This window comes from Amia ocellicauda, chromosome 3 (genome assembly GCF_036373705.1).
Source record: "Amia ocellicauda isolate fAmiCal2 chromosome 3, fAmiCal2.hap1, whole genome shotgun sequence".
Lineage (NCBI taxonomy): Eukaryota > Metazoa > Chordata > Actinopteri > Amiiformes > Amiidae > Amia > Amia ocellicauda.
Window position 1 is genome coordinate 30,080,134 of NC_089852.1, and position 27,753 is coordinate 30,107,886.

Here is a 27,753-nt window from a genome sequence, read left to right on the forward strand (position 1 = left end):
ATATACACATTGTTTCTCTATTCTTTCTCTCAGCACAGTCCAGAACAGCGAGGTCTGCCTCCCTGGTCCTGGAGAGACACCGTACAGTAGAGCAGATAATTACTGGTGCTTAATTGTGGACACAACCTGTAACCCTGCTCAGTCCTGCTACCCAGCAAACAGCTGAGCAATGCAGGAGCCAGAGCTGTGCATCATTGTTGAACAGATAAAGGCCCACAGACACAGGCCACACAGCAGCTGGGAGCAGGAGCCGCTCTCAGCCAATCAGAGAGCCCGGACCCCACCCCTGTGCACCTGCTGCTGAATAGCGATTGATGAACATTTCCCCTCTAATAGAGCTCTCACACAGAGGGGAGTACACTGGACATCACATGGGCTGCTGTGTGTGTGTGGGTGTGTGTGTGTGTGTGTGTGGGTGTGAGAGAGAGAGTGTGTGGGTGTGTGAGTGAGAGTGTGTGGGTGGGTGGGTGGGTGGGTGAGTGTGTGCTCTCCCTCTCTCATCTCTTTGCTTAGCTTGTGCTGGTCCAGAACCCAGCAGAATAGGATGGACCAGTCAGTCAGGCCTTTGTCAGAGGAGCTCAGGGAGAGGAATCAGACACACACAGCAGAATGACACACATTACAGCACTGACACTGCACTGGACTCTCACTGGCCTGTGCAGCTCTCTCTCCCACATACACACAACACACAACACACACAGTCTGTTCCTCCTTTCAGGGAGTGATCAATACATCTGCTTTACAAACCAGAGAGCAGCACCCACCCCCCCCTCACCTCCCCAGAACAAAACTGCCGTCTGAATTACCAGCAGGCCCTGCGGAGGGGGGGGGCTCTTGCATGGTTGCTTACCTCTCTTGTTGGGCTGGTGTCGCTATGCAGTCCCCTGGCCCCCTAGGGCGACGAGGCTGGCGATGATTGGCCCTGCGGGAGAGAGGAGTCCGGAGAGAATGCTCTTTCCAGGAGCCGGCCTTTCTTCACACACATGCACCTGCCGCTGCTCGGCCACTGGCTCTTCCCTTTAACTCCCCTTAAAAAGGAGTTATCTCAATTGCCCCTAACTGCTTTTCTATGAGCGGCAAACCCCCAGGCAGCCAGCACAGAAACAGGCAGGAGCAGAAGGGAGACGGGTATGTGTGCGTGTTTGCTTGCTAGCGTGTGTGGCGGGGGTGGGTGGTAGTGCTCTCCGTCTCCCTGCCCGGTCCTAGTGACGGAAGCAGTCCCCTCTTCTGCATCTGAGATTCCTCTGAGATAACGTGGGGGTGGAAGGGCTGCTCTGTCACACTGAAGCTCGGGTTCCAGACAGACAGAGTCCCTCACACCACCAGCAGGGCTCCCAAGGGACACACGGCACGTGGGCTGGTGGGGGTGCAGCGCTGGATGGTTTCAAGGTCGATGGAGAAGTTATATCTGCCACATCCTTCACGCACATCCACCCCTTCTTTACAGTGACTTGTAGCCGATCTTGTTGCAGTGCATTGTAAACTGAGGGAATTAGCAATTAGTAGCACTATAACTCTCAGGGACGCTGCAAGGCCGTGCTGTGGAGACACGCCAGAGCCGCCACGCGCAGCCAGGAACCAGCCGCCAACGATCTGCCTCGGGCCAGAGTGTGTAATTGGTCACAGCTTGGTTACTCTCCAGCTAGGGCCCACTAATTACAGATCAGAAGACAGACAGGCTTCAGGTGGCGGCTGTTTAAACGGCAGAGTAATTAAACTGCGCTGCGGCTCCATATCGGTACAATGGGCTTGATATCATTAAGCAAGGAGTGAGTGAATAAAAGGCACCGGTTTGAATGGAACGTGCAATCAGGAAGAAATTACACTGCCATGCATAGCTGACTACATAGAAATGACTGACTCCTGCGATCGCCTGCTGCACCACAGCTTGATAAATACCACCGCACAGCCAGGCACAGCGCCAGGCATCCCTCAGGGAGATCATAATAATTATCCTGATTTTATATAGCACCTTTTATAACCAGATTTTGCAATGCCCTTAATAGATCAGGAAAGTATTAAAACAGTAAAACAATCCCAGAAACAAACAATAGAAATACACAAAATGAACAGAAAGAGATAGGTCTGTGTTTTTGGTGCACTGACTCCATTTGTGTTCAGCTAGAAACCTAAATATTTGTAATATTAAAAATAAAAGTATTAAAAAACAAACACACACACATACATACAGACACGTGACAAATTAAAATAAAAACCTGAATAAATGAGTGGAGGAACATAATGATTGCAGATGCCTCCAAACAGGTGTGCTGCATAATACAATTAAGCAATTAACAGCCTATCATGCTCTGTGGCATGTATAAAACTGCTGAGCAGGCCCAGTTGACCTCAATTTTGGATTAAGATGGCAAGAGGAAAATAAGTGACTTTGAAAGAGGGGTCATTATTGGGGCACCATAGGCACTGGTCTACAGAGATGTGGAAAAAAGTGATCTGGTCAGATGAGTCATCCTTCACCATATTCTCGATAAGTGGGCGAGTGCACCTGTGGCGACATCAAGGAACGGGACAGGCCTGACTGCTTGACCCCTACAGTGAGGGGGCCCGGAGGCTCTGTTATGCTGTGGGGGGCATTTTCCTGGCATGGTTTGGGTCTCCTTAGAGGGAAGGGTCGCTGCAAATCATTTCACTCAGAAGTTATTCTGAGTGATCACCTTTATCCTAAGGCGACACATTTCTCTCCTGATGGGAGTGGTCTCTTCCAGGATGACAATGCCCCATCCACAGGGCACGAGGACTCACTGAATGGTTTGATGAGTATGAAAATGATGTGAATCATATGCTATGGCCTTCGCAGTCACCAGATCTCAACCCAATTGAACACCTATGTGAGATTTTGGACCGACGTGTTAGACAGCGCTCTCCACCACCATCAAAACACAAATGAGGGAATATCTTTTGGAAGAATGGTGTTCATCCCTCCAGTAGAGTCCAGAGACTCTAGAATCTGTGCCAAGAGCATTGAAGCGGCTCATGGTGCCCAACACCTTACTGAGACACTGTTGGTTTTTCCTTTAATTTGTCATGCGTCTGTGTATATATATATATATATATATATATACACAAAATAAACATAGTTTTCTATTCAGGATCATGTTTAGACTTTAAATACAGTTTACTACCATGACATTTTTGAAAATGGTTTGAAAATATTTATAGATATGGATTCTGTGCCATGTCTCCTCCAGTGATCTGAGCCGTGCTGAATGACAGCTGCCTGTCACAGGGGAGCTCTGCGCTGAACGTCTCTACTGCAGCCTCCTCTCCTGGGGGGCTGGGCTCTCCCTGTGCTTCTCTCGAGACGGGGGGGAAGTGAACACTGGAGGCATCTACAGCACTCTGGGCTATCGCAGAGTTTGTCATAGTTTTAGTCTGTTTGTTACTTGTCACCGAATACTCACGGTCGGTTTGAGCAGCGTGTCTCATCACACATAACCAGTCCCCCCCACCTTCATTCTCACAGCACTGTCCATGCCCTGCAGTCATTCACTCCACAGAGACACAGTTAAGGGATGGAGTTAAAGCACCCGTCTGCTCATTTTTCTTCTTCTACAAAAATAAAGTCCCTTCATGCTTTTCTTTTATTCTTTTCTTTACTTCCCTTTTTCTTCTTCTACTCCGCGTCTCTTGTCTCTATTTTCTCACCTCTAATAGCGGGTCGTCCGCTTTCGGTTGATTTAAACTAAAACCCTGATCCTCAGCGACCCCCAGTAATGACCCCTCCCCTTCCCATTATGGCACTTCCTGTAGATGCAACATTGAAAGGGCTTAATGGTGAGAAAAGGCTTCTCGGTTTCACACAATGGCCGGCGGGCTGCGGCACAATCCCGCCAGCCCCCAGGCAGCGAGGGGGGTCAGCACCTGTGTGGGGCAGGTGACGGCGGGCCCGGCTGGAGCTCCCCGCCTGGCTGTGGGCTGCGGCCCCTCGGTCCTGCGCCAGGGGTTAAAGCCATTCAAGAAAGTGAAGATTAGATTCCCTTTGTGCGGGAGGACGTTAAACAAATTAATGTATTGCTGCTCAGCTGACTGTAAAATCTCTAGATTTACTGTTTCTAAAAGGATCTTTCACTCAGCTTTGGCTCAGGTCAGGCAGCGTCTTCGGGCCTGCCTTGAAAAAAGAGAAAAAAGAAAAAGAAAAAACTTGCATTTCCATGTCTTTGTGGAAACAAAAACAAAAAGCAAATAAAAACAAGAGAGAAGGAATACCCCAGAGGAGATGTATAAACCACCAATGTTCCTTTTAAACAATATTAATTTGAATTTAATTAGCTAACCCACCAAGCCCAGTCCCTCCTCTTCTTTTGATGCCCTGCGCAACGCTTCACAGCACAGCCTTTGTGTCCCAATAATTGTCTTTTTTTATTTCATTTTCTAAGCCGCTGCAAAATATACTATAGTGAAAAGGCAGCTTTTGAAGGGAAAAAGCACGAGTGGATCGTTAACAGAAACAAGAAAAGAAAAGAAAAAGTCGTTTTCTTTTTGTTTTGTTTTGTTTTGTTTTTTCTTTAAAACGTTTGTCTTTTTAGGGGGGAATAAAGGCATCCTTTTATTGACAGCCACACAGAGCTCTGTAGGGTTCCTTAAAGAATATTTACCAGGCCAGTACTATTGCAGGAACTAAAGACAGCCTTATAGAAGTATTGTGTGGCTTTAAACTGTGTCAACTTTAGTTATTTTCAGTTGAGCACTTATGCTCCTTCTCACTGCTATGTTCTGTCGGCTCCGGGCTTTGCCTTACTGGGAGTTGGTATCACTGTATAGGACATTTCGAGCAGTGGGGCGGTTTGGGTTCTCCGGTACCAGTTGATTTTGTGTCCCTGTGTCCCACATGCTCCGGATAATTTACATTATGTTCAGGGCCTCTGCTACTTACTCCTGACACTATTTTCACACAGATTGGCATGTTTTACCCTCCGCTCCCTGAAGCTCTCCCCTCCGTCACAGAAGCAGGTGGCAGGTTGGTTTCCAAGCCACTCAGACTTTCCCGGAATATCCCAGAGTTCACCCCTCAGCTGCAGCCCAGGAGAAGGGATAGAGCTAGGGTTAGGTAGGGTCACTGGGGTTACAGCATGGTCAGGGCTGGGCGGCTGTGACAGGATATGAGCTGAAGGCTGTTTAGGAATGGTGCGCCAGCACTCTGAAACTCCTTTATATGAATCCAGGTCCATTCAGTGACTAATTTGCATTTCTTAAACTAATTTGTATTGTGTTGCTTTTCTGTTTGTTCATCATTTTGTTGTTTTTGTTTTGTTTTGCTTGTTAATAGTTTTGCTCTCTTTTGCAAGATCTTTATTATTATGATGATGATGAGGAGGAGGATGATAATGTCTGGATGATCACTTATGTCAGCTGCATGCACACACACACAATTGCTGGAAACAGAACAATAATAACGCACATTCCCTGAGAAATATGAGGTTTGTGTGCAGTGATGCAAACAGACTTGTAGTAAGAACTTAGTGGAAAGCAGTGTATAGCGTTGTGTGGCAAAAACATGTTAAATGTAGTGTGGTGTAAAATCACAGTAAGTAGGAGGTATCCTGGTAACAACAGTGATGTAGTGTGCTAATCTAATAAAGAGTAAAGTGTGGTATGGTGTGGTCTACTGTGGTGATAACTACGGCACAAACACAGTAAAGTGTAGTGGTGTACTGTGGTAGCCTATTAGCACAATAACGTGTGGTGCAGTAAACTTCAGACTCTCAACCTCTGCTTCAAGACCACAATCTGTGCTGACATCAAACCAAGATTATGGTCAAAATTGAGAAATTAACATAAATTATATATAATTGTATTGAGTGGTAAGTAGATATATATGTGTTATACATTTTTTGCACAGGTTCGTACTTGAGCACAACGCCATGAACTCTAAGTTGAGTTCACAAACTACACGCCGGCGCGTAATTGCGTCATCACGGTGCGACTGATCGAGGCGCTGTAAAGCAGGACCCCTTGTGTTGCACACATTGTCTGCCGGAAGCTGAAGGTTGACAGTGATTGGATTAATTCACCACAACACTGACAGGGTATTTCTCTATATTGATTTGTGTCTGTTTTTTTCAGGCAGATATTGCAGTGGAAATGTACAATTTAAAAGGGCGAGTTTCTGACTCGTTGGTTTCTTGGCAAGTTTACACAAGCGATGGTGTATTTCGATATAAGTAACACAGCAGTGAGCACCAGCAGGTCCGGTGCCTGTCAGGTGAGTGTCGGAGGAAAGATGTCTTGGCAGCGACTCTGCGATGTAAAGACTCGTCAGGTTTCCTTGACCTCCGAGATACATCCGCAGTGTTGTCTGTCGGGCATTGCAGGAAACACAGCACAGCTGGGTGTTGTAGGTCTCTACGAAACATGAATCAGGCGGATGCATGTCAGCCACCTCAACGGCTGCGCCTATAGTCTCGTTCCTAATGGACATCGCGGTTTTAACTGAAAACTGTTAGTTGTGACTCATATAACACACGTGCCATGTCCTGGATTCACGGGGGGGTCCGTCCTTCAGAGGGCAGCCTGAAGACTTGTGGGGGGGGGTCTGAGCCGCCTTGCTGACAGCCCTTTCACTCCTTTGTGTGTCTGCAGGATGGTGGCGGGATGCTTGTGTAGAGCGATGTGTTGGGCAGTGCGGCAGGCCTCCCTCTGCCCCGTACCCCAGCGTGCTGCGCTGCCACTGCGCAGCCTCTGGAGAAGCTTGGCTGTGCTGCCTGGCTGCAGCCTTGACCCCCCCAGGGCGACCTGGACTCTGGGACAGCGCCCCTTCACCACGGCCAGTGATGGAGAGGGGGACTCTGAACCGGAGGAGGGTCAGAAGAAGCAGACGCAGAAGCAGGATCCGCGGGCCCGGCCGACCGTGGGCAGCGTGGGCAGGAAGATCCCTCACCGGCTGCTGGCAGTGCTGGACGAGCAGGGCGAGGACCTGGGCACGATGCACCGCGCCGACGTGGTGCGGCTGATGGAGCAGCGCGGGCTGAAGCTGGTGCCAGTGCGGGAGAGCGCCCAGCCGCCCCTGTACAGGCTGATGACAGGGAAGCAGATCCATGAGGAGCAGATCAAACTGCGTGAGAAACAGAAAGCTAAGCCCGGTGAGAAAGAGAGTGTGTGTGTATTTTTTGGGATTATCCTCTTCCATACAGGTCTCCACTCCCACCATCTCTGCTCCACAGTGAGAAGACAGGAGGTTGTTTTGTTTTAAAGCCAATCCTTATCTAAACCCTGACCCCAGTGGTTCCTGCACCCTCATATCTCCCACGCAGGGCTCCCTGTCCTGAACCCCCCCCTCCTTTGTGTCCCCCCCACAGGGCTGACGCAGGTAAAGGAGGTGACCCTCTCCTCGGACATCGCCCAGCATGACCTGGACACCAAGGTGAAGCAGGTGCACAGCTGGGTTGAGAAGAAGCACCACGTGCGGGTGACTGTGAGGCAGCGCTCTGGGGCAGCGCAGCCTGAGAAACTGGTGAGAGCAAGGGTGTTCATTTCAGAGTGCTGGGGGAGTGGGAGATGTGAAGATGGGGACCCTGAGGGTTTTAACAGTGAGGGTGTGGCAGTGTGTTAAAGGGCAGGATACTGCAGCACATCGCAGCATCTCTCACTCCGACCCTTTTCTTCCACAGGAGGCCGTGCTGGAGCTCATGGTGCAGAAGCTGCCGGGCGTGGCCACCTTCGCCTCTAAGCCCAAGCCGATCCGCGATGGCCGAGCCGCCGTATGCGTCCTCAGAGCCCTGTCCAACAAGGAGCTGCACGAACACACTCAGACAGAGACGCCCCCCTCCCCGGACCGCTCCCCACACAACACACAGGATGGCACTCTGCAGCAGTGACTCTTTTATTAAAATAAATAAAGTGATACGTGCATATAAACTTAAGCGGCGTATATTTAAAGGTTGCAAACACAAAAACAGGCTTAAGTTTGGGTCTGTACAGAGGGATGGCAGGGCCTTACAACAGGCCCCGTTAGTGGAAAGTGCTGGAGCTCTGGTGGTCACTGTGGCTCAGGGGGTGGTGGGGCAGGGGTGGATGGCTGCTGCTCCAGGGTGGTGCTCTGCAGCAGGGTGGCCAGCGAGGCTGGCTCCGGGGCACTCGCTTTCTTGGACGCCTTGTAGCCGCTCAGCTTGGAGGCCAGACTGCGCTTGGGACGGGGCGTCTTCTACAGTGAAAAAATAATCAATAATCAAATAATTAGCTTCTCTGTCCCATCTGGCAACATTGTGTGCTCGGTAGCCCAAACAATCCCAGAGTCTCAGACCAGTGCAGTTACAGCAGTACAGGGTGCTTGCTTACGGGAAAGACTCCCAGATGACATTTTCTTACAAGAACAGACCATCATGGCAGCTGCAGGTCAAGGTCAGTTTGGCACTCTGACCCAAGGGCTGCACAGTTGCTGCCCCACTGGGAGAGGATGTTCAGCCACAGCACACTGGGAGAGGGGTTTTGTGATCTTACCTTCAGTTTTTTCTTTTCAGGATCATGCACGACACCGTGGCGCTGCAGACTTTGCTGGAAGGAAGGGGAAATAAAAGGTCAAGGTTTCATGCATCTATAGTTCCAAAAGGCAGGAGTTTTAGTCATCCTTCCAAAACATGTGTTAAATAACAGCCCAATATACTGTAAAAAAAATAACAAATGACTGAAAATTAAGGGTAGTTGTTTGCAAAGCATTTCAAAATAAACCCAATGCTGTGGCTACAAAAACCTTCCCTCACTCACCCTCATGGCAAAGGTTTTTCCACAGCCAGGGTGGGGGCAGGCGTGGGGCCGCTGCTCCTCATGGAAGGACAGTATGTGGCTCTGCAGGTTGAAGGCGGTGGTGTAGGTGCGGGGGCAGCCCTGGTGGGGGCAGCGTAGCACGGCCCTCTCAGCCTGGTGCACGTACTGGTGCTGCTGCAGGAACCAGGCGCTCTTGAAGGACCGACTGCACTGATCACACTGCAGCAGCTCTGACACACAGAGGCAGGAAGGGCAGGGTTAAAATGTGATTTTGTTTCAATGGTTTACAAGAGAAAGGGGAGGCGGGGGCGGCTAAGGTTACCGATGTGCTGGGTTCTCTTGTGCTTCATGAACTCGGTCCAGGTTTTTCCCAGGAACGGACAGCCTTCCTCTTTGCAAGGATAACCTTCAGAAAGGCAAAGCAACGAGATCAGGACGTAGCACATCCCATGCCGTGGGTCACACAGGTGGCATCAGACTTCCTCCCCAAACCACACATGCTCAAACTCCCTGTCCACTCCCTCACACCACACTCACCCATGTGGACCTTCTCGTGCCGTTTCAGCTTGCTAGGGACGGGGAAGCTCTTCTCACAGCCCTCGTGGTTACACCTGCAACACAGGTCCGCAGCGCGAGCGTGAACTGCAGCAAGCACTACCACAGGCACAGATCGACCAGCCAGAGCCAGAGCCCCGAATCGGCTATACTCACTTAAACGGCAGCAGGTTGGTGTGCTCATACTGGTGGATTTTGAGCCGACTGTTCTTCTTGAAGGATTTTCCACAGCCCTCGTACTCGCACTGTGAAAAGTCAAAACGTTAAATTAACCAACAAGTCTACTACAGCTGCAGTCTTGTAGAGAGGACTAAAACTGACAAGTTCATAGACCAGGACAACACTCCTATCCAGCATTAGTGCAGTCTATTATAAATGAGACCCTGGTCTCAAAGGTAGCCCACTTGCTCATTGCTAGCTTATGGTAAACGCCACGCCTGCCCCTGTTGCACTCACAGTGTATTGCTTCTCCTGGCGCTCATGCTTGCGGGCCATGTGTTTCTTCAGGTTGGAGGTGGTGGTGAATGCAGCGTCACAGCCGTCCACCGTGCACCTGCAGAGAGAAACACGCAGGCGCCACTTCCACAGCGTTCATGTTCACAAGACCACGGACGGCCAGCTGGGGGGACCGTGGCCAGGCTATGGTAGGTCATTTACAGGTCCCTGCAGCAGGTCGTGCTGGTCTTTCAGCAGCCGAGAGCAACACTCACCGCACGGGCTTCTCGCCGCTGTGGCTCAGCTGGTGGCGGGTCAGGTGGAAGCTCCGAGTGAAGCGCTTGTCACAGCCGTCCTGAGTGCACACGAACGGCTTCTAACCAGGGGAGACAGCAGAGGAGCCACCGTGGGCGTCAAACACACCAGCACCAGCACCACACGGCGTTATGTGCCCGTTGTCCAAGGCCGCTGGAGTTTACACACTCCCATTATAAAACAGCGCAACACAGGCCTATAAGCACCGCGTCGGAGGGAGCGGGGGCATGCACCAGCTCTCCCCGCTCTCAGGGACACTCACCACCCCCGTGTGCTTGCACAGGTGCGCTTCCAGCTTCCAGGACTTGTTAAAGGAGGCGTCGCATTCAGGGAACGAGCAGATGAAGCTTTTGCCCGGGCTCTTGAAGGCCTCTCCCATGGCGATCGCGGATAAAGGGATTACAAAGCTGTTCGTGACTGCCCAGGTGCCGCTGCGCTCGCCGTCAGCCTCCATTTTCCTCCACACGTGTCCCCTGTATATTCTCCCTCGGACAGACTACCCTGCGCCACTTCCGGGGGGAGGTCGCACCGCAATGTGGCTGCAGAAAAGTGAAAGCAAGAAACGATTAGGTATCGAGAGCGACAAATCTTACCATTTCCTTTTTTTTGAATATTTAGTCTCATTAAAATCAAAGCTCCAGTATTTCGGTTTAATTTTAACAAGGGTTGTTTTGCGTTTCGGCAACCCCCTTCACTGGCTCTCACTTGAGTTCTCCCACTTCGATCAACAAGGACTGTTCCATTATATGCACCTTGGAGGTTGAACGTGAATTGTACTAGGTTTACAGGTTAACATCTTCGCATATCTACCCGTTTCATTTTTAGGAAGTAAATATTATATTACAAATAAAAATGATATAAAATTAAAATGTATTGTGCTTTTAATCTAATCATAGTCGGTGTGCTGTATATCTCCCCCCTCACTGTGAGTAGTTTAGGTCCATGTAAGCCATGTGATAACTGTCAAACGCAGAATGTGCAGCTTTAATAAACGTGTTATTATTATTATTATTATTATTATTATTATTATTATTATTATTATTATTAATTAATATTAATAATAATAATAATAATATGTATAAGCAGATGTCTTTATGCAAGGCTTACACATGTTATTAATAGCGAGTCCAATCATGGTGACTCCAAATCTACAAGTGTCCACTGTATTCCACACTCAAAGGTAGTACTAATAATAATTACAGTAATAATATATTGCATATTCATGTAGCGCCTTTCACCCAGAGGGACACCAAGCTCTCTACTGTTGGGTCCCACCATTAGAGTGTCCCCTCAGCTGTGCACTGCACAGCACAAAAGGTGCTGTAGGTCTCACAGCCAGTCAGATGCTTTTATACAGAGCGAGTCTCTGAGGCTAGAGGCAGAGGGTGCTGGGGATCAGCAGCAGGACAGAGCTCGGAGGGGCTCAGTGGTGACATACAGAGAGTTGTGGGCAGAGTTGAGGTCTGAGGACTCCAGCATACTACTGGGAAGAGGGAGCAAGGTTGCTTATAGGACCACTGCCTCACTCTCTCCTTCTCCTCCACTGTGTGCAAAACCACTCCTGTGCTCATTGAAAGTTAATGTTCAAAGGGCCAAAGCCATGGGGTAGGGTTCAGTCCTGTGTGCCGTGTGACGTGTGTTGTGGCTGTGTGCTGTGTGCCGTGGCCACCGGTGACTCTGCTTGCTGGTTGGTGGCCTGTCTGAGAGACGGACAGTGTTATGCAGTGAAATGTGTTTTAGTTGGATACATCTCCCTCCCTCTCAACACCCCCTGGCCCAGAGGCAGACCCCAGAGCACAGTGTGGCGGTGAGTGCAGGACAGAGCTCAGATTAATTAGTAACAGCAGTCAGCCATGAAGGGGTTAAACTGCGCTCCGTGTGTGGGGGGTGAATTAACCCTTTCATCTCCTCCTCACAGAACCCTGCACAGACTGACAACTGCAGCCAAGTGCTGTGGAACTACATTGTAAACGCAAGATAATATGGGTGTCAGAATGAATATAAGTACAGTATTTGCATGTTTACCAAGCTGTGGGCAATCCGGGGACCAGCCAGGGCCTCTGGCAGGGAGCCAGCTGGCTGCAGACTCCTATTTTGTCATGCAGATGGATCTCAACAATGCCATGATTAAAACGATGCACATATCTGCGTTCCAGGGCCCTGTGACACCCTGGAGAAATGGGCTCTCCCTCCTTTCATCTGAAGGCAGTTCTGCAATTAGCATGCTGGCCCTGTGTTTATGTCTGTATTGCTCAATTATCCTTACATCGGCATCGGCATGTACATCAGAGACACTTTGTTGCTGGCTGCTGTACACACTCTATCGCTGAGCTGGACGCTGTGTTGTGAACGGAGCAGCTTTCAAACTGGGCTGACTGCGCACTTTTTTTTTACCTTAAAAAATCTAGTTTCCACCTACAATCAGCCCTGAAACGCACGACTTCACTTCCACAAATCAAGTTTCTTTCTTTTTCTTTTCTTACTTCTGTCTTCTTGCATGTCTGTGGCACTGTACTCAAAGGCAGCTGTAGCCTTAACACCGTGTGACTGAGCTTGACTGCAGAGCTGCGGACGATGATGATGATGATGACCATGCGCGAGAGCTGCCTGTCTGTGTGGGACAGCACCTGGCCCTGTAGTCTTCATTTCTGAGATGCACTCAATAGTGGAGATGTAGCTGTTGACAGCTTCATAAGTGATCCAGGGCTCTCTGTGTTGAACTATGGCTCAACAGTGCCACCAAGAGGTGAAATTAACTATGTGACACCTGCCAAGCCCTCTGTATTGTACCAGCCTGTGGACGCTGGGAACTCTGACCAACCCTGGGCCAAGAGTTCTTGTTTGCTGAAGTTTTTCTGCAGATGCTGCTCAGGCCTCCGAGTCTTCAGCACTGGGTGCAACTCTGCTGCTTCTGGAACCGACTAGAGAGACGAGAGCCAGGGTTTGGGGAGACACAAACTCATAGCGTTTACAAAACCCTCTTGCTATGGACACACACACTGTACCTGGAACAAAAATGATCATTACAGAATAATTAAGCCTTTTTATGGTTTATAAAGAAGGGTTCCTAAGAGACACAGCCCAGGAGAGCAGCCTGTGGCTCTCTGGTACCGAGGCCTCTCAGCCTTGGGGGGGTTCAGGGGCCTTGTTTCTGTATGTGCCAGTGATATCAGTCACAGCAGTCGCCACTATAGCCAGTCACAGCCGGTGTCAGACCCTCCTGCAGTGCTGTCTGTGTCCCAGCCCCCCTCAGGCCGGCGCGTGGCTCCTCCTCGTGACGGCTCAAGGCTGCGGTGATACAGTGCCCTGATGTGCCGAGTCAGACGGAACAGCAGTGCTGGCTGTGATAGCACACCCTGACACTGGCGCTGAGCTTGATTTACAGCTCTGTTGGCACAAGGGGCCCGAGTCCTGAGAGTCTCCGCACGCTGCTACTGCCCCTCTCGCCACAGCCGTTTACAGCCACAATCAGGCTTTACGAGTGGGATTCCTGGAGGCCGAGATCCTCCCCACCGCGATAAGGTGTGATTTATTGTCACCTGACGCACTCAGATTTAATCTGTGTTGCGCTTGGGCAATAGCGTGCCGGTGTGCGTGCGCTCGCTGGCGGGTTATTGGCGTGCATGGCGAGCACAGTGCCCCTGTGGGCTGGCTGGGCTGCTCTCTCCCAGGCAGCAGATGAGCTGTATGTGCTGTCAGAACTTCCAGGAGAGATCACAGCTGAAAACCCCCAGCAGGCAGCTGCAAGGCCCGCTATCTGTGTTCACCTCTCCACTGCCCTTGTGCTGCCACCTTCTCCACAGGACACACAGCCCCAGTGCAGAGCAGTCCCTCTGCAGTGCGGCCACCGCCTCCTCTGTGCCCCCCCTCTCGCCCCTGAGGCTCAGAGTGCTGGTTTATGAGGCACTAATCAGCGCCCCGGTGTCTCGGGAGACAAGCCTGGTGCTTAGTGGCAGGGCGTGTCATCTGCAGGCACCGACTGATCAATAATTAACATCATGGAGGGTTACAGAGCTGAAGAGCAAACAACACTGGGCCCCACAGACTGACTGACTGATACACTGACTCATACACTGATAGTCCGATACACAGACTGACTGACAGACTGACTGATACACCGACTGACTGACTGTATCTGATTTTCTGTGTATCTGGCACAGTTTTTGTGAGGCTCTTGGTCTGAATCTGTGTGTCTCTGTGTTGCCTGATCTGTGTCTTTGTGTCCTCTGGGAGTCTGTCTGTCTGTCTGCCTGCCTCCCTGTGAGCCAGAGAGTGTCTGTGTCTGACACAAACAGTCTTGCGCCCGACACAAACAGTCTTGCGGTGGCTGTCTCTCCCAGTCTCTGTGGAGCCTTGAAAAAAATATGCTGTGGGGTCAGAGGTTGCAGGAGTCCCACTGACTGTGACCAATCACATCCCCCCGCTGCGAGGGAGCTGTCAGGGCTGCGAGGGGGCTGTCAGTCACGTGTATGGGATACAGCGCGTTAATGAGCACGGCTTGTGTGCTGCCTCCCTCCCTCGCTCGCACTGTGAAGCGCCGCCGGCTCCCAGTGCTGTCCGGTGTCCTCGCACCCGGCCGCGCTGCTGGGGATTACTGCTGCCCGTGTGAGCCATCGGCAGCCCTGCTCTCTCACGTGAAAGATCCCCTCGCGCACACTGTCACAAGCTCTGAGCCCCTCATTACTCCATATTAATACAATAAGTGTCACATCCAATTTTATGGCTAGGAGCATGTCCCCCTCCATCATCCCCCCTCTCTCTCTCTCTCTCTCTCTCTCTCTCTGTGTGTCTCCCTCTCGCTGGGTTCTGTGGAGGAAGATGAGGAGCAGGAGAGATCTTCCCCCTCAGGGCAGTCACCTGCTCCTGGAGACTGGAGTGTCTGTGGGACCCAGAGTCACAGCAGGCAGCAGAGTGTATCGGTGTGTGTGTGTGTGTGTGCTGTTGTGTAGTTTCTGGAGATCAGGGATGCTTGAAGCTGAGAGCGCACACTGTGCAGCAGAGAAATCTTAATCAGGACCTGCCCTGTATTATTTGTATTGTTATTGTTATTTACAAATTTTTCAGCTGCCACTTATAAGGTTTGAAAACATGAAATATTTAAACTGTATTTACAGCATGAGAACTCAGGAAAATAAAGTTTCTTATGAGTGAAACTTGGAGTTATCAGTCACAGAGAAATGACGGCCTGGTGATGCCCCTGCTCTCGAGGTCTCCCTCTTAGACATGGTGGGGTGGCTGGTATTGCTGCTGCTACAAATCTGTACAAAAGGCAACCCAGGAACACAGCAGACACAAAGGGCTGCGCCAGTCTACGAAGAACAAGATGTTTTTTTTCCTTGCCCCCTTCCCCCACCCACTGAGGGGTCTCTCTCTCTGGGTCGCTCAGGGTACGGGGGCCAATGCAGCAGTAGCGGCAAGTGCCAGGGCCTGCACCCCCTGGGTCTCACCCCGCAGTCTTGACTGGCAGCTCACAGCGCCCACTAGCACAATCCGAGTGGCAGCCGTGCTGCTCAGAGGCCTCCCGGGTTGTAATGAGGTTTTTATGCCCCTCTCACAATGCCCCGCTGCTGTTGTCATGCTAATGAAGGGTGCCAGCCTGGGTCTGGGTGAGGGGTGAGGCGGGCTGGGGGCGGACTGGGCTCTTAATAATGTTTTTATTTAATTTTAATTATTATTGTTTAGGATGCTCCCAATGTCTACAGCAGTACTCTCCCCGTGTGAGTGTGTGAGTATGTGTGCGTGAGTGCGTGTGTGTATGTGAGTATGTGTGTGTGTATGTGTGTGTGTGTGAGTATGTGTGTGTGTATGTGTGTGTGTGTGTGTGTGTGTGAGTATGTGTAGAGTGTATGTGTGTGTGTGTGTGTGTGTGTGTGTAGAGTGTATGTGCGTGTGTGTGTGTGTGTAATCTGGCCTGTACTGTGTGCCCCTCAGACTCGGAAGGAGGAGGTGTCAGGTAATCACTTTCCTCAGAGTGACAGCCTTGTTCTCAAACGCTCGCACACACTCTCACACAGACTAATGACACTCACACACAGACGCACACACACTCTCACACACACACATATACTCACACCCCCTGATCACACTCTCACACACTCTCTCACACACATGCACACACACATACTCACACTCTCATACTCTCTCTCTCTCACACAAACACTGAATGGTCTGGTGGTGGCATGGCCTCTGTAAAGGCTACCTGTCTCCTGCCTGGTTGTGTCCAAGCTGTGTAGGGATCCCAGCCCAGGATTGACAAGTTGAAAAACCTCCCTTCTCTGCCTCTCCTCTCCTGATCCTCCCGTGCTGTGGAGTACTGGGATTGTCCGTTTTTTTGTCTTTGTTGTTGTTTTTTGTGTAGTTGTTGTTTTTGTCTTTCCCCTTCGCCCAAGGAACTTTTTTTTCCGTTTTTTGTTTTGTTTGCTTTTTTTTTTTCTCCTTGAAGGGGAGGTTAGTGCGGCCACCCCCCCACCCCCGTTGCCTTACAAAGGCCCCAGTGAGAGCGAACACAAGAGGAGAGAGTGCAGTGACGTGGGCTGAGATCTCTGAGATGGCAGCTCCTCTGTGGACCACAGGCACAGCGCTAATCACATTAGTATTAAAGTACAGAGATGGGAAGTAGACAGTGCCATAAAGGCAGGGAGCAAGGCAAGACTAATCTTATTAAGGCAGAGCAAAGGGGGACGCTACTCTTACATAGTAGCTGAGAAATTCTTGATTTTCCCAGGAATGAGTTCACCTGTATGTTAACACAGAAAGTTGCCCTTTTGATGGTTATTAATGTAGACAATCACTCTTGGCACGTACCAATGGGTTCTTTCGGGGGCACGGCTCATTGTCGGCGATTGAAAAAAGGCTGCAGACAGTGCATTCCTTGAGATCCCCTTTATTCAGCAGCGCAACGGGCTTTTAAATCCCCCCGAACAAGCCATTTAAACAGAGAGTGGGGGCCGGGAGCTTGAGGGGGGGTAAGATGGATAAAGCTTACTTTATCTGTGATTGTAAGCGCACCCGAGTTCAACCTTAATGCAAACCTTAGCAGCAAGAGCCGCAATGGGATGCACTGCCCCGGAGTTGGATCCCGCTGAGGGATGGATGTGGCGGCTGGCAGATGGCGGGACGGCGCTCTGAGCGTCTCAGGCGGGGAGTGGCACTGCCAGGCACGGCCGGGGAGGCAGGGGAAATCTCACGGGTCTGCCTCCCCCAGCCCCGTCAGACAGGCGGGCTGGAGTCAGTGGAGGGGGAACTGGGAGCTGTGGGGTGAGCGGTCAGGCACAGTTTCGGTGGAGTGATGCTGACGTAGCGACACTGGCTGTGTGAGAAAAACCCACAGACAGACAGACCGACAGACAGACTCACAGGAGGCAGGAAGACAGACAGTCAAACACAATTAAACATCTCTGTGAGCCCCTTGTTGCCTCCTCCAGGCTGTGACCGGAGACTGTGAGGTGTTAGGCTGGTCCCGTCTCCTCAACACTCACACAGTTCACAGTCAACGCCTACTTTCCGTTGGCAGCGTGCGTTCAGGAGCTGCTGTGTGGAGTGTGTGCAGCGTGCCAGGCCTACTTGTCATGGAGGTGCTATTCACCCTGGCGGTTCATGGATCCGTTCATAACTGCCTCCTGAGGTCTGTGTGAACCTCTCGTGCTGTCTGTCTGACACCCTGTATAGAGCTTCAAGTGCATAACGCCCATTACTGAGCCATTATGACAAATTCACTTCACAAGACGGCATTCAAAGGGAAGGATGTATACATATAAAATACTGACAGCCATGACCTGGACTCATTCGGGCACTGTAGGACAAGGGCTCCTTGTTATTGTTGTCATTGATGTTGATGTTTTAGTGGCAATACTGTTAAGCCCTAGTGTTATGTCAGGTTTATGTCATGCCATAACCTCTGTGCTTTACCCTCGCTTACCTTCTGAACCTCCCTGCGGCTTGTGGTGCTGCAGTACTCCTCTGTGGGACAGAGCCCAGGTCAGTGCAGTGCGCTGGGGGCTGTATTGCTGGGAGACTGAGCTCTCCTAACCCACAGGATGAGCACTGAGCCGGCCCCACTGCAGCGGTTAAAGATTAATTCTCCCTCTCTCCCCCTCTCTGTCTTTCGCAAAGCGGAAGATTAAATATTGAGTTTGTCTCGACACCCCAGTGACAACATGGACGCAGAGACGCTGGGCTGTCTCCCAGGCTTCACTGTGCTTCTGCTCCTTTTTCTCGTTTCTTGTTGTGATTCACTAACCAGGGGGAGAGAACCGGACACTCAGAAACTCGACTGACTGCTGTGTGGGCGACACTAGTTCCCTGCATGCACTGTACTGTTCCAAACCCACTACACACTGCATCCGCTGCACACTGCATCCACTGCACACTACACACTGCATCCACTGCACACTACACACTGCATCCGCTGCACACTACACACTGCATCCGCTGCACACTACACACTGCATTTACTGCACACTGCATCCGCTGCACACTACACACTGCATCCGATGCACACTACACACTGCATCCACTGTACACTACACACTGCATCCACTGCACACTGCATTCACTGCACACTACACACTGCATCCGCTGCACACTACACACTGCATCCACTGCACACTGCATACACTGCAAGCTACACACTGCATCCACTGCACACTACACGCTGCATTCACTACACACTACACATTGAACACACACACTGCACATTACACACTGCATACTACACACACTGCACACTACACACTGCATACTACACGCACTGTACACACGTCACACTATACACTGATAATATGGCATCTGCTGGTGTTAATTGCTCGGAGCCCCTTGCCCTGTGTGTGTCCCTCTCGCATGCTCCACTTAACATCCGGTGGAGATGTAAGGCCCGGCTCGTTGTGGCCATTCTCATGATAATGGCAGCTATTGTGGATTTGGGTCATTAAAAAGTTGTAATCCGGGGCATTGTGTAAACAGCAGGATGGTGCTGGGGTTTTTGACCCCCAGGAATTTCATATTGAATCTGACAAATTCCCCCACGCCCCCCTGCAGCCCCCCCCCACTACTACAGCCCCCCATCCGTCACTCTGCCCCTGTCCTGATGTACATGTGACCCTGTCAGGGGGGGCGCAGGCTGACGCTGATCCAGGCCGCCTGGCGCTCGGCTGCAGATATTAACCCCTGCAGCTGCTGCCAGACCGCGCCTGCCGCCGCACCGCTGCATGGCGGGGGCTTAGGCCCCTTTGTGCTGCAGGCTCGTGGCTTTAGAAAGCACCTGGACATAATGACATGCATATATGTATAGGCTTCCTGAGGTCATCTTAATAAAGTGGATAATAATCCCGTCCCCAGAGACGGCGAGCGAGGCAGACCCTGCTGTGGTCCAGCGTTGCGCTGCTGGGGAGCGAGGGGTTTGGACTGGCTGCCCTGTGCCTGCATCGCTGCCTGTAGACACGGGTTCTTGCATGGGGAGGGCCGGCCTGGTGAGACTGTGGACCTGTGCTGAGGAAGAGAGGTGTACAAAACAAGCAGGAAACAAACAGGTGTCCGGGGCGTCTCTCGCTCTCTGTCTGCATCTCTGGGACCAGTGAGGTGGCGTCACAGCGCACTGTGTGTCACCCAGGCCGCCCCGTCACCAACTCTTGAAGGAGGGAAAAGAAAGATAGCAAGAGGCGCTGCGGTTGATTATCAGGGCCAGCGCAGACAGTGCGGGGGCAGGCAGGGCAGCTGGGGCACAAGGGCGCCCTTTCCCTACTTCAGGCCACTCCTTGTTTCCTGTTCGTGTGATCAATAACACAACTGTGATTGTAAGGAGTCTAAGGGGTTCAAATGACTGAACACTCAAGGGGGTAGCAGTTGGCCGCAGTGGGGGGAGCTCAAACTGTCCCAGATGGGGGTCCAGGTGAGCAGGGGAAGGTGTGCGGTTCCGACTGGGTCCTCGGGCAGCAGCAGCAGCGATTGCACCATCTCTGTTTACCCGAGCTCTGGCTTGATTAATTGGCACAGCTGAAGGGCCTGGCGCCACACTGGGTACCGAGCTGTGACTCCACGACCGAGTTTGCTGATGTGCCCAGGTGGAGGGACGAGGGGATTGGTGGGGGGGGTGCTGAGATGTTGTCACATTAGCAGAGCACAGACTCCCTGAGAGGAGTGTCAAGAAGAGCAAACACAGCCCCCCCAGCCCGACATCGGGACAGCTGCTCCTATCTCCGTCCTGAGCAGCCACAGTTTACACAGCTTAATTTGGGTAAATATTGTGTAAAGTACTGGACGGGGCTACAAGTGAGATAAGGTGTTTGCCAGATATTAACCCAGCCATTCAGCCTGTGTGTGAACAGGCCCAGCGCACACATCCAGATAAGCGCTGAGACGCAGGCAGAGGGACCCTGTCAAGCGTGGCCACGGAGAGGCGACCCGGCTGGAGACACTCCCGCCGCGTTGTGTATCTGGGGCCGCTGGGCTGTGGTGCCACTCAGGACTCAGAGGGGTTGTGGGGCTGTAGGGCCAGACTCACCGCACACAGACACACACACAACACACACAGACAACAGACACAACACACAAACATGCACACACTCATACTCACACACATACAGAAAGATACAGAGACATGGTTACACACAGATATGCACAAACACTTCACAAACACACACCCTCACACAACACACAGACACGCACACACAAACATACTCACACACATACAGAAAGATACACAGACAAACTTACACAGACATCGATGCACACACTCACACACATACTGACTCAGAGACTGAACTACTCCTCTACTGGGGCCAATAGAGCTGATTAGTGTATTTCAGGAGGGTTAAAAAATGTTAGAGTTGGTGTAAGTCTAAAACTAACATCATACAAAGTGACAAAAGGAGAAAAAACTAAAATGAACTCCCAAGGTAATAATATCCCAGAATAATATATGTACACTGTAACGCGTCTTCCACTGTCCAGCGGTGTGCTTAATAATGTCCCTCCGTGGTGCTGAGTGCTGTCTGCAGCCACCGTTGTGCTTTTAATTCTGCTGTTCATCTGGGTATTTAATTGTGTGGGATTCTCTCCCCAGCAGGGGAATATATCCATCTATCCCAGCTAGGGTAACACCAGCCTTCACGCCCTGCTGACACCTGTAAACACTCAGTATCTCAGAGACCAGCAGCACTTTCAGATAAAAGCTTGTTGAGCCGACATAATCTCTGTGAAGTGCCTCTGTAATTAAAATAAATAAAATGCACAGCACAGCCAGATCACTGCAGCAAACCAGGATGTCCATTGAAATATATATGTTTGTTTTTTTGTGTGAAAAAGGGTTTCATTCACAACTTTTTCAGTATTGTGTTCATAGAAGTTAAAATAAAACGACTGGGCTGGAAGATTCCCCGGCATTGTTTTGAACTCAGAACACAACTCCATATCTCTGTCTTCTCCTCATCCTCTTCCCCCTGTTCTGTTTCTTTCGCGCTTTCTAAGACAAAGCTGCGCAGCTCACATACAAGGCGCTGTCTGTCCCCAGTAACACGGTGACAAGTCTGCGCAGTTGCAGAGGGCTGGACTTATAAGCCCATCTTCCCTGACCCCTGACCCCTAGCCTTTCTATAACACTGTTCTGGGGCATGCTGCCTTTATGTTCTGTCCTCCTCGGGGACATAAACAATGAGCCCGACCAGTGTGGCGATCACTCATGCTGAGGGGGCTGCCCACGCACCTGCAGACACTTATAGCAGACTGACAGACTGGGGGAGTATGGGCATATGGACAAGAAATAATATAAATATATCCTGAGTATGTCTCATAAATATATATCATATCACAGCATGTTTGGAAAAATATATCAAAATAATACTGAGAATACAGTGTGATGAAATTGTTTTAAAACATATTAAAGTTTATCTGTACATGAAAAGTGTCAGCCTCTGCATTCAGTATATATTATTATTCTACATACGAGGTGAGGGTGGACTGCTGTGAGTTTGGACAGCAGACTCCCACTCCACTCCTGCATAGAGCACAGGGTGCTTTGGGAGGCTGAACTTCTCAGGACAAGAGAAAACAAACCCAGAGCCCCGAGTCTCACTCCTGGGAACTGCAGCTGGGAGGCAGAGTTATGTTGTGGTGAATTCTGACCTCTAGTGTCTGAATAATGAACTGCAGGCCTTATTTAAGGCGCACCCCCTCTGTCCCTCCAGAACCAGCCCACACACCTGTTGATAAATATTTTCCTCTATTAATGATCTGCAAATGCCCAACAGCCTTAGTACAGACTAGCACCAAGGGGCGACTGTTCAGGAGGCAGTGAGAGGAGAGGGACAGCAGAGGGCAGTGTTGGCCTGCTGTGTCTGCTCTGTGTCGCACAGCCTGCAGCTCCTGACTTCTCTTGTTGCCGACTGGGCTTCACTCATAGAGCTGGAGGTCAATCTCATCGTGAGCTGGGGACCAAGGGGTTCAGGGGTCAGGGCAGAGCAGGGCTGCTGACCGCTGCCTCACACCATACCTCACAGCCAGGCCCTCCTCCTGTCATCAGCTGGGCAGCAGAGTCTCAGGACTGACTACAGTCCAGACTGCGCTAAAATACAGGACGCCACTTGCCAGCCAGGAGCTCTTCACGCCACATTCCTCTGGGAGTGTTTGGTAACGCTCCAGCTCCCAGCTCACCCCATCCCCGAGGGGCAGAGACAGAACACACACTCTGAGCAGATAGTCACCTGTCTGGGACGTGCCACACGCACCCACACACTGACTGACAAACGCACAGTAAAGTGTAGAGTGGTGTACTGAGGTAAAAACACAGTAAAGTGTAGAGTGGTGTACTGAGGTAAAAACACAGTAAAGTGTAGAGTGGTGTACTGTGGTAAAAACACAGTAAAGTGTAGAGTGGTGTACTGTGGTAAAAACACAGTAAAGTGTAGAGTGGTGTACTGTGGTAAAAACACAGTAAAGTGTAGAGTGGTGTACTGAGGTAAAAACACAGTAAAGTGTAGAGTGGTGTACTGAGGTAAAAACACAGTAAAGTGTAGAGTGGTGTACTGTGGTAAAAACACAGTAAAGTGTAGAGTGGTGTACTGTGGTAAAAACACAGTAAAGTGTAGAGTGGTGTACTGTGGTAAAAACACAGTAAAGTGTAGTGTGGTGCACTGTGGTAAAAACACAGTAAAGTGTAGAGTGGTGTACTGTGGTAAAAACACAGTAAAGTGTAGAGTGGTGTACTGTGGTAAAAACACAGTAAAGTGTAGTGTGGTGCACTGTGGTAAAAACACACACACTCACTCAGATAAGATCACACACAGACACACTGTGTTTCTGGAAAGATGCAGACGTGCAAATCTAAGTTTATTTTCCCCACCGTATCTGCTCCCAGTTCCTGAGAGATACAGAGACGGTATCTGCTGCTTGTCTGGACCTATTTTTGAATCTGCTCTCAGATTATATCTCCCTGAAACAGCACAGGGCAGATCTCCGCTCCTGCTGCCCCTTGTTGCGCCAGGGCTCTCCAGCTGCTGCGTCCATCGGTGGCCAAGCATCTGCAGACTGCTGTTCGTGTGCCAGCTGACCACGAAGCATCATTCTCATCCGCCGGGTTGTTCTTGCCAGTTCAGTAGTGGCTTAAACTGTCTGCTGGTCTCTCCTCCTCTCGGAGCTCTGGCGGTGTCCGCGGTGGCAGGGGGAGCTGCAGCTCAAAGTGTTAACTCTCCAGGTGGAGGCGTGCTGCTCCTGCTCAGCCTCACACTCCCCCTGCCTTCATTATCCTGAGAGCTGCCCTCCAGTGACACCTGATTTCAATGCAAGCGGCACCGCTCACTGTCCCTACGCATTTCAGAATTTGAATTTCAAACGCCTTCGAACCTTTGAACCTGTCGGTGTTTTCATTAGCTCTGCACTCCAAGGTCTCTCTGAGAATCAGGCTTCTGCATTCAGCTCCAGATTCATCCTGCCGCCCCCCCCCCCACCCCACACACACAGTCACACAACACTGCAAAGCTGGGGGCCAGACAGTCTGTACCCGGTTCACTGAATCAGCTGGTCTTGGCTCTTGTATACTGAGACCACCAAAGGAAGCCAGGTTATCACTCATTCACTCATTCACTGAGTCTGTCAGACCCTTTTATCAAGCGCACAGTATCCTATACAATGCTGTCTATATACAGTGATTACATTGTGCTCCTATGTCACAATGCTGCAGAAACCGAATTGAGATCTGTCCAATCAGAGACAAATCAGGGTGAAGGACAGTTACCGGGACATACGACAATCATGAACAAATACATAGCAGCCTGCTGAGGGATTTTGTTTGTTTGTTTGTTTAGTGATTTTCTCCATCTATCTATCTAGGTTTTTGGTAATATTATTTTTGACTCTGCATCCTTTGGGGCCCAATACTCTCTAAACATGTCCTCAGGTTTAGGGACTGTGTTCCTGTGAATTGAAGCTCTGTGTCTGGGCAGGAGTGTCACCTTTTTAATGAGCAGGTTGGGTATTTGTAATAATTGTTTTTTCGACATCTCTGTGTTCTGCTGCGGCTCCCTTGTGTGTCCCTGTGGAGGGTCCTCTCTGTGTGGAGCTGTTAGTCCACTGAATAAACAAACAAATAAACAAACAAACAAACAAACACCCACTCAGTGAGTCCAGGAGCAGGTGACAGTCTGTGTGACCCTTGACCTCTGCTGTGGGCTGCCTGTGCCTCCCTGGCTACCAGGCACTGGTGTGAGCAGCCCACTCACACCTGCTGTGCTGAAGTAGCTACTGACTCTTGAAATTAGCATTTCATAGTGTGTGTTATATCCTTTGTTATATGTTTTAATAGGGGTTTAATTCGTCAAGTGTAATATGTTCTGTATTATATTTATTGTATGTATGTAAACATGTAAATAAAAAAAACGGATCAAAAATTGATTCTTATAAAATATAGACTTTATTTATGATTATATACACCCACGCACTGTGTGCAGGATCTGAGGCACACTGTGGCTGTGAGGCTGAATCCAGAGCAGCTCTCAGGTGTTTATAACTCAGCCAGCATCGCAAGATGCAAACTATCGCATCCTCTGAATTAAACTGCGCTCCTGTGTCAGTTCATCATGAAAAAAGGAAACTTTGTTGTTGTTCAGGAATAAAATCGTATGCTGATAAACAGTAAAAATACACATGATATGGTATAATACAACATTATATCATATAGGCCATTATATATAAATAATAATAAATAGAATAGAAAATCCAGCAGATGAATTTGTAATTTTTGACAAAGACTTGCCACTTATAAAAGCGTAGCCACTCTCTCGCACTCTTGTATAAAATATACGATATTAAGAGACCACACAATGTCATTAAAAACAGCATTTGACATTGTTCTTCGGGCTTAAAAAATAAAAATACAAAAAATACAAAAACGGAGAAGACATACAGTTTTACAAAAATAGATGTGTGGACACTGCATACGTCTGCTGTGGTTTTGTTCCACCTCGCTGCCGCCGGCGCAGTCCGGTGCTGGCGCGCTACAGGCCGGGCTTGGCTTTGGAGGACAGCGCCTGCTTGAAGCGCCGCTTCAGGTCCTGCATGTTGGGGGACTTGGGCCGCGGGATGAAGGCGCTGCGGCGGCGCTCCGACAGGACGCACGGCGGCTGCTGCTTGCTGGCTTCCTTGCACAGGTGCTGGAACACGTCGCTGACGTCCTCGCAGGTCTCGCTGGTGGAGATCTCCAGGAACACGGCGCCCAGCTCGCCGGCCAGCTGCAGACCCTGGTGCGCAGACACTTGCCTGGCGTGCAGTAGGTCGCCCTTGTTGCCCACCACGATGACAGGCGCTTTGCAGTCCGACTGAGCCTTGTGGAGGTGCTGGCGCAGCGCCTGCAGGGCCTGGTAGCTGCTGTAGTCGGTGATGGAGTAGACCAGGAGGAAGCAGTCGGCCCACTGCAGGCTGCGCACCACCAAGTCGGGCAGCCGTGCGCCCTCGGCACTCATCTAAAGACGCACAGGAGGCACAACAGTCAGACACGCACACACACTACGGTTGCTGCTGCTGCTACTGCTACTTTCTCTGTTTCTCCTCACCTGGATACACGGCGTGTCCTGGATCTGGACCGCCAGGTGCTCCCCCTCCAGCCGCATCAGTCTGGAATATAGGTTTCCTGTCAGGGACACAATGCATACATTAATACATCTAAAAGGTTCATTAATGTTCTTGCGATTATCATTTAGAAAAGCGTTCTTTGGATGCTATGAATTGGGAGCCTGTGTGCTTCAATTCAGCATCTGTACTACTGTTGCAGTGACAGACACATACCTGTGTTGGGCTCATAGTCGCCGATGAACCTCTTGGTGAGGAAGCGCACAACCATGGCTGCAAGGGGACAAGACATCAGGGTTATTGGAGCACTGTGACATACAAGGCCATACACTTTAAAAAACAAATATTAGTCCTGTTTATTTATTTGCAATGCATGTATTATTTATTATTGTAGTGACTTTCATGTGTATTGTAACATATCGTCCCACTCACTAAAGTTCCGTCGTATTCACGCTTAAAACATGTTTTAATCTATTCATTATTCCTGATATACCAAACAAACAATATAAAGTAGTTAATTCTGTGTTCCTGAAGTCAGTATTAATTCGGTGAATGTTGTTGATGCAGAAGTCGTAGTAGAAATAATATTGACCAGTTTTAATAATAATAATAATAATAATGATAATAATAATTACCAGTTTTCCCCACTGCTGCCGATCCTAACACAGCGATTTTAATGTCCCGCTGTAGAAGGTAATCCGGTGACTCGGGAATTGGCGCCAGTAACAAGTGGTTGGACATGTTCATCAGCCGCATCAGTGTCTCTGGAGCTGCGGTCCTCCTGACTGAATCCCCTCCGTTACTCCTCAGAACACGGTCTCTCTCTCCCGGCAGATATACCTTGGCGAGTGCGTGTTTTCAGTGGATGAAGGCTTGCAAAGACACCCTTTGTATGATCGTTGCAGTCTCTCCTCCCGTCTCTGCCTCTCTGCTTGCGACTCCGACACCGCTGGGTTTTTATCTATGCAGTTGTCTGCTGCTGCCAGTCGATCCACCTATTGCTGCACCGTTAGCCAATGGAGTCAGCTTGACAGGCGAAATGCGTAAAAAGCCACTTTACGCGGAGACGTTACGCATCCCTTTTGAACAGAAATGCTGGAGGCATAAGCAAGCCTAGCTCTCTCAAGCCGAGGGCGGGGGACCCACTCTCTCTCCCACACACACAAACACACCACAGGAATGCTACACAAGCCCAGGGAATGTGCGTCCTCTGCGCCGGGCTCTGGTTGGACTGGACTCTGGGACCAGCAGGACACATATGGTGCTCACCCACCTACTTCCGATATGATCTCGTTCATTTCACACAGCTCACTTCTAATCAAGCTGTAGTAGCAGGAGCCTAGTGACGACAACAACCCATATAACAGCAAAACTACTACTAATAATAATCACAATAATAATAATCACAATAATAATAATAATAATAATAATAATAATAATAATAATAATAATAATAACAACACAATTACATTCAGAAGGGTTGTAATAAAGAGCTAGATCCGGAGTTTTCAAACCGGTCTTGGAATACCCTCTGCCCTGCTGGTTTTTGTTCCAACCTAGGTCTTAATTACTTAATTGAATGGTATATTGCATTGTTAGGGCAATTAAGGATTCAATTAAGCAATTAAGACCTCAGTTGGAACAAAAACCAGCAGGAGAGGGGGTACTCCAGGA

The 27,753-nt window shown here is 50.1% G+C and overlaps 3 protein-coding genes across 4 annotated transcripts; 1 reads left to right on the top strand and 2 right to left on the bottom strand.

Moving 5' to 3' along the window:
* The first annotated feature begins 5,957 nt into the window (after window positions 1-5,957).
* Window positions 5,958-7,880, top strand: mtif3 (mitochondrial translational initiation factor 3). Of its 2 annotated transcripts, none has more exons than XM_066698980.1 (4): window positions 5,958-6,047; window positions 6,601-7,100; window positions 7,317-7,471; window positions 7,629-7,880. In XM_066698980.1, the coding sequence occupies exons 2-4, from the start codon at window positions 6,602-6,604 to the stop codon at window positions 7,833-7,835; spliced, it is 861 nt and encodes a 286-aa protein (XP_066555077.1). In that variant the 5' UTR covers window positions 5,958-6,047; window position 6,601; the 3' UTR covers window positions 7,836-7,880. The 2 variants fall into 2 exon arrangements, with proteins under 2 accessions (XP_066555077.1, XP_066555078.1); XM_066698981.1 differs by lacking the exon at window positions 5,958-6,047 and adding an exon at window positions 6,054-6,223.
* Window positions 7,825-10,494, bottom strand: LOC136746469 (transcription factor IIIA). Its single transcript, XM_066698979.1, has 9 exons — window positions 10,289-10,494; window positions 9,987-10,087; window positions 9,733-9,829; window positions 9,433-9,521; window positions 9,259-9,332; window positions 9,044-9,127; window positions 8,722-8,951; window positions 8,458-8,511; window positions 7,825-8,161 (listed from the first exon to the last, which is right to left on the bottom strand). Exons 1-9 carry the CDS (start codon window positions 10,478-10,480, stop codon window positions 7,997-7,999), a joined length of 1,086 nt encoding a protein of 361 aa, XP_066555076.1. The 5' UTR covers window positions 10,481-10,494; the 3' UTR covers window positions 7,825-7,996.
* A 14,408-nt stretch (window positions 10,495-24,902) lies between these two features.
* On the bottom strand, window positions 24,903-27,467 carry LOC136746471 (ras-like protein family member 11A). Its single transcript, XM_066698982.1, has 4 exons — window positions 26,715-27,467; window positions 26,296-26,352; window positions 26,064-26,140; window positions 24,903-25,973 (listed from the first exon to the last, which is right to left on the bottom strand). The coding sequence occupies exons 1-4, from the start codon at window positions 26,833-26,835 to the stop codon at window positions 25,509-25,511; spliced, it is 720 nt and encodes a 239-aa protein (XP_066555079.1). The 5' UTR covers window positions 26,836-27,467; the 3' UTR covers window positions 24,903-25,508.
* Between the last annotated feature and the right edge of the window lie 286 nt (window positions 27,468-27,753).

What these genes read in the sequence shown, in the direction of transcription:
- mtif3 (XM_066698980.1), top strand. Translation starts at nt 6,602, where the DNA reads ATGGTGGCGGGATGCTTGTGTAGAGCGATGTGTTGGGCAGTGCGGCAG. An exon ending in GAAACAGAAAGCTAAGCCCG is followed by an intron (nt 7,101 to 7,316) that starts GTGAGAAAGAGA and finishes TCCCCCCCACAG; the next exon opens with GGCTGACGCAGGTAAAGGAG. An exon ending in CAGCGCAGCCTGAGAAACTG is followed by an intron (nt 7,472 to 7,628) that starts GTGAGAGCAAGG and finishes TTTCTTCCACAG; the next exon opens with GAGGCCGTGCTGGAGCTCAT.
- LOC136746471 (XM_066698982.1), bottom strand. Translation starts at nt 26,835, where the DNA reads ATGCGGCTGATGAACATGTCCAACCACTTGTTACTGGCGCCAATTCCC. An exon ending in GGCAGCAGTGGGGAAAACTG is followed by an intron (nt 26,353 to 26,714) that starts GTAATTATTATT and finishes GTCCCCTTGCAG; the next exon opens with CCATGGTTGTGCGCTTCCTC. An exon ending in AGGACACGCCGTGTATCCAG is followed by an intron (nt 25,974 to 26,063) that starts GTGAGGAGAAAC and finishes GTGCGTCTTTAG; the next exon opens with ATGAGTGCCGAGGGCGCACG.
- LOC136746469 (XM_066698979.1), bottom strand. Translation starts at nt 10,480, where the DNA reads ATGGAGGCTGACGGCGAGCGCAGCGGCACCTGGGCAGTCACGAACAGC. An exon ending in AGCGGCGAGAAGCCCGTGCG is followed by an intron (nt 9,830 to 9,986) that starts GTGAGTGTTGCT and finishes TTCTCTCTGCAG; the next exon opens with GTGCACGGTGGACGGCTGTG. An exon ending in CAAGAGAACCCAGCACATCG is followed by an intron (nt 8,952 to 9,043) that starts GTAACCTTAGCC and finishes TCTGTGTGTCAG; the next exon opens with AGCTGCTGCAGTGTGATCAG.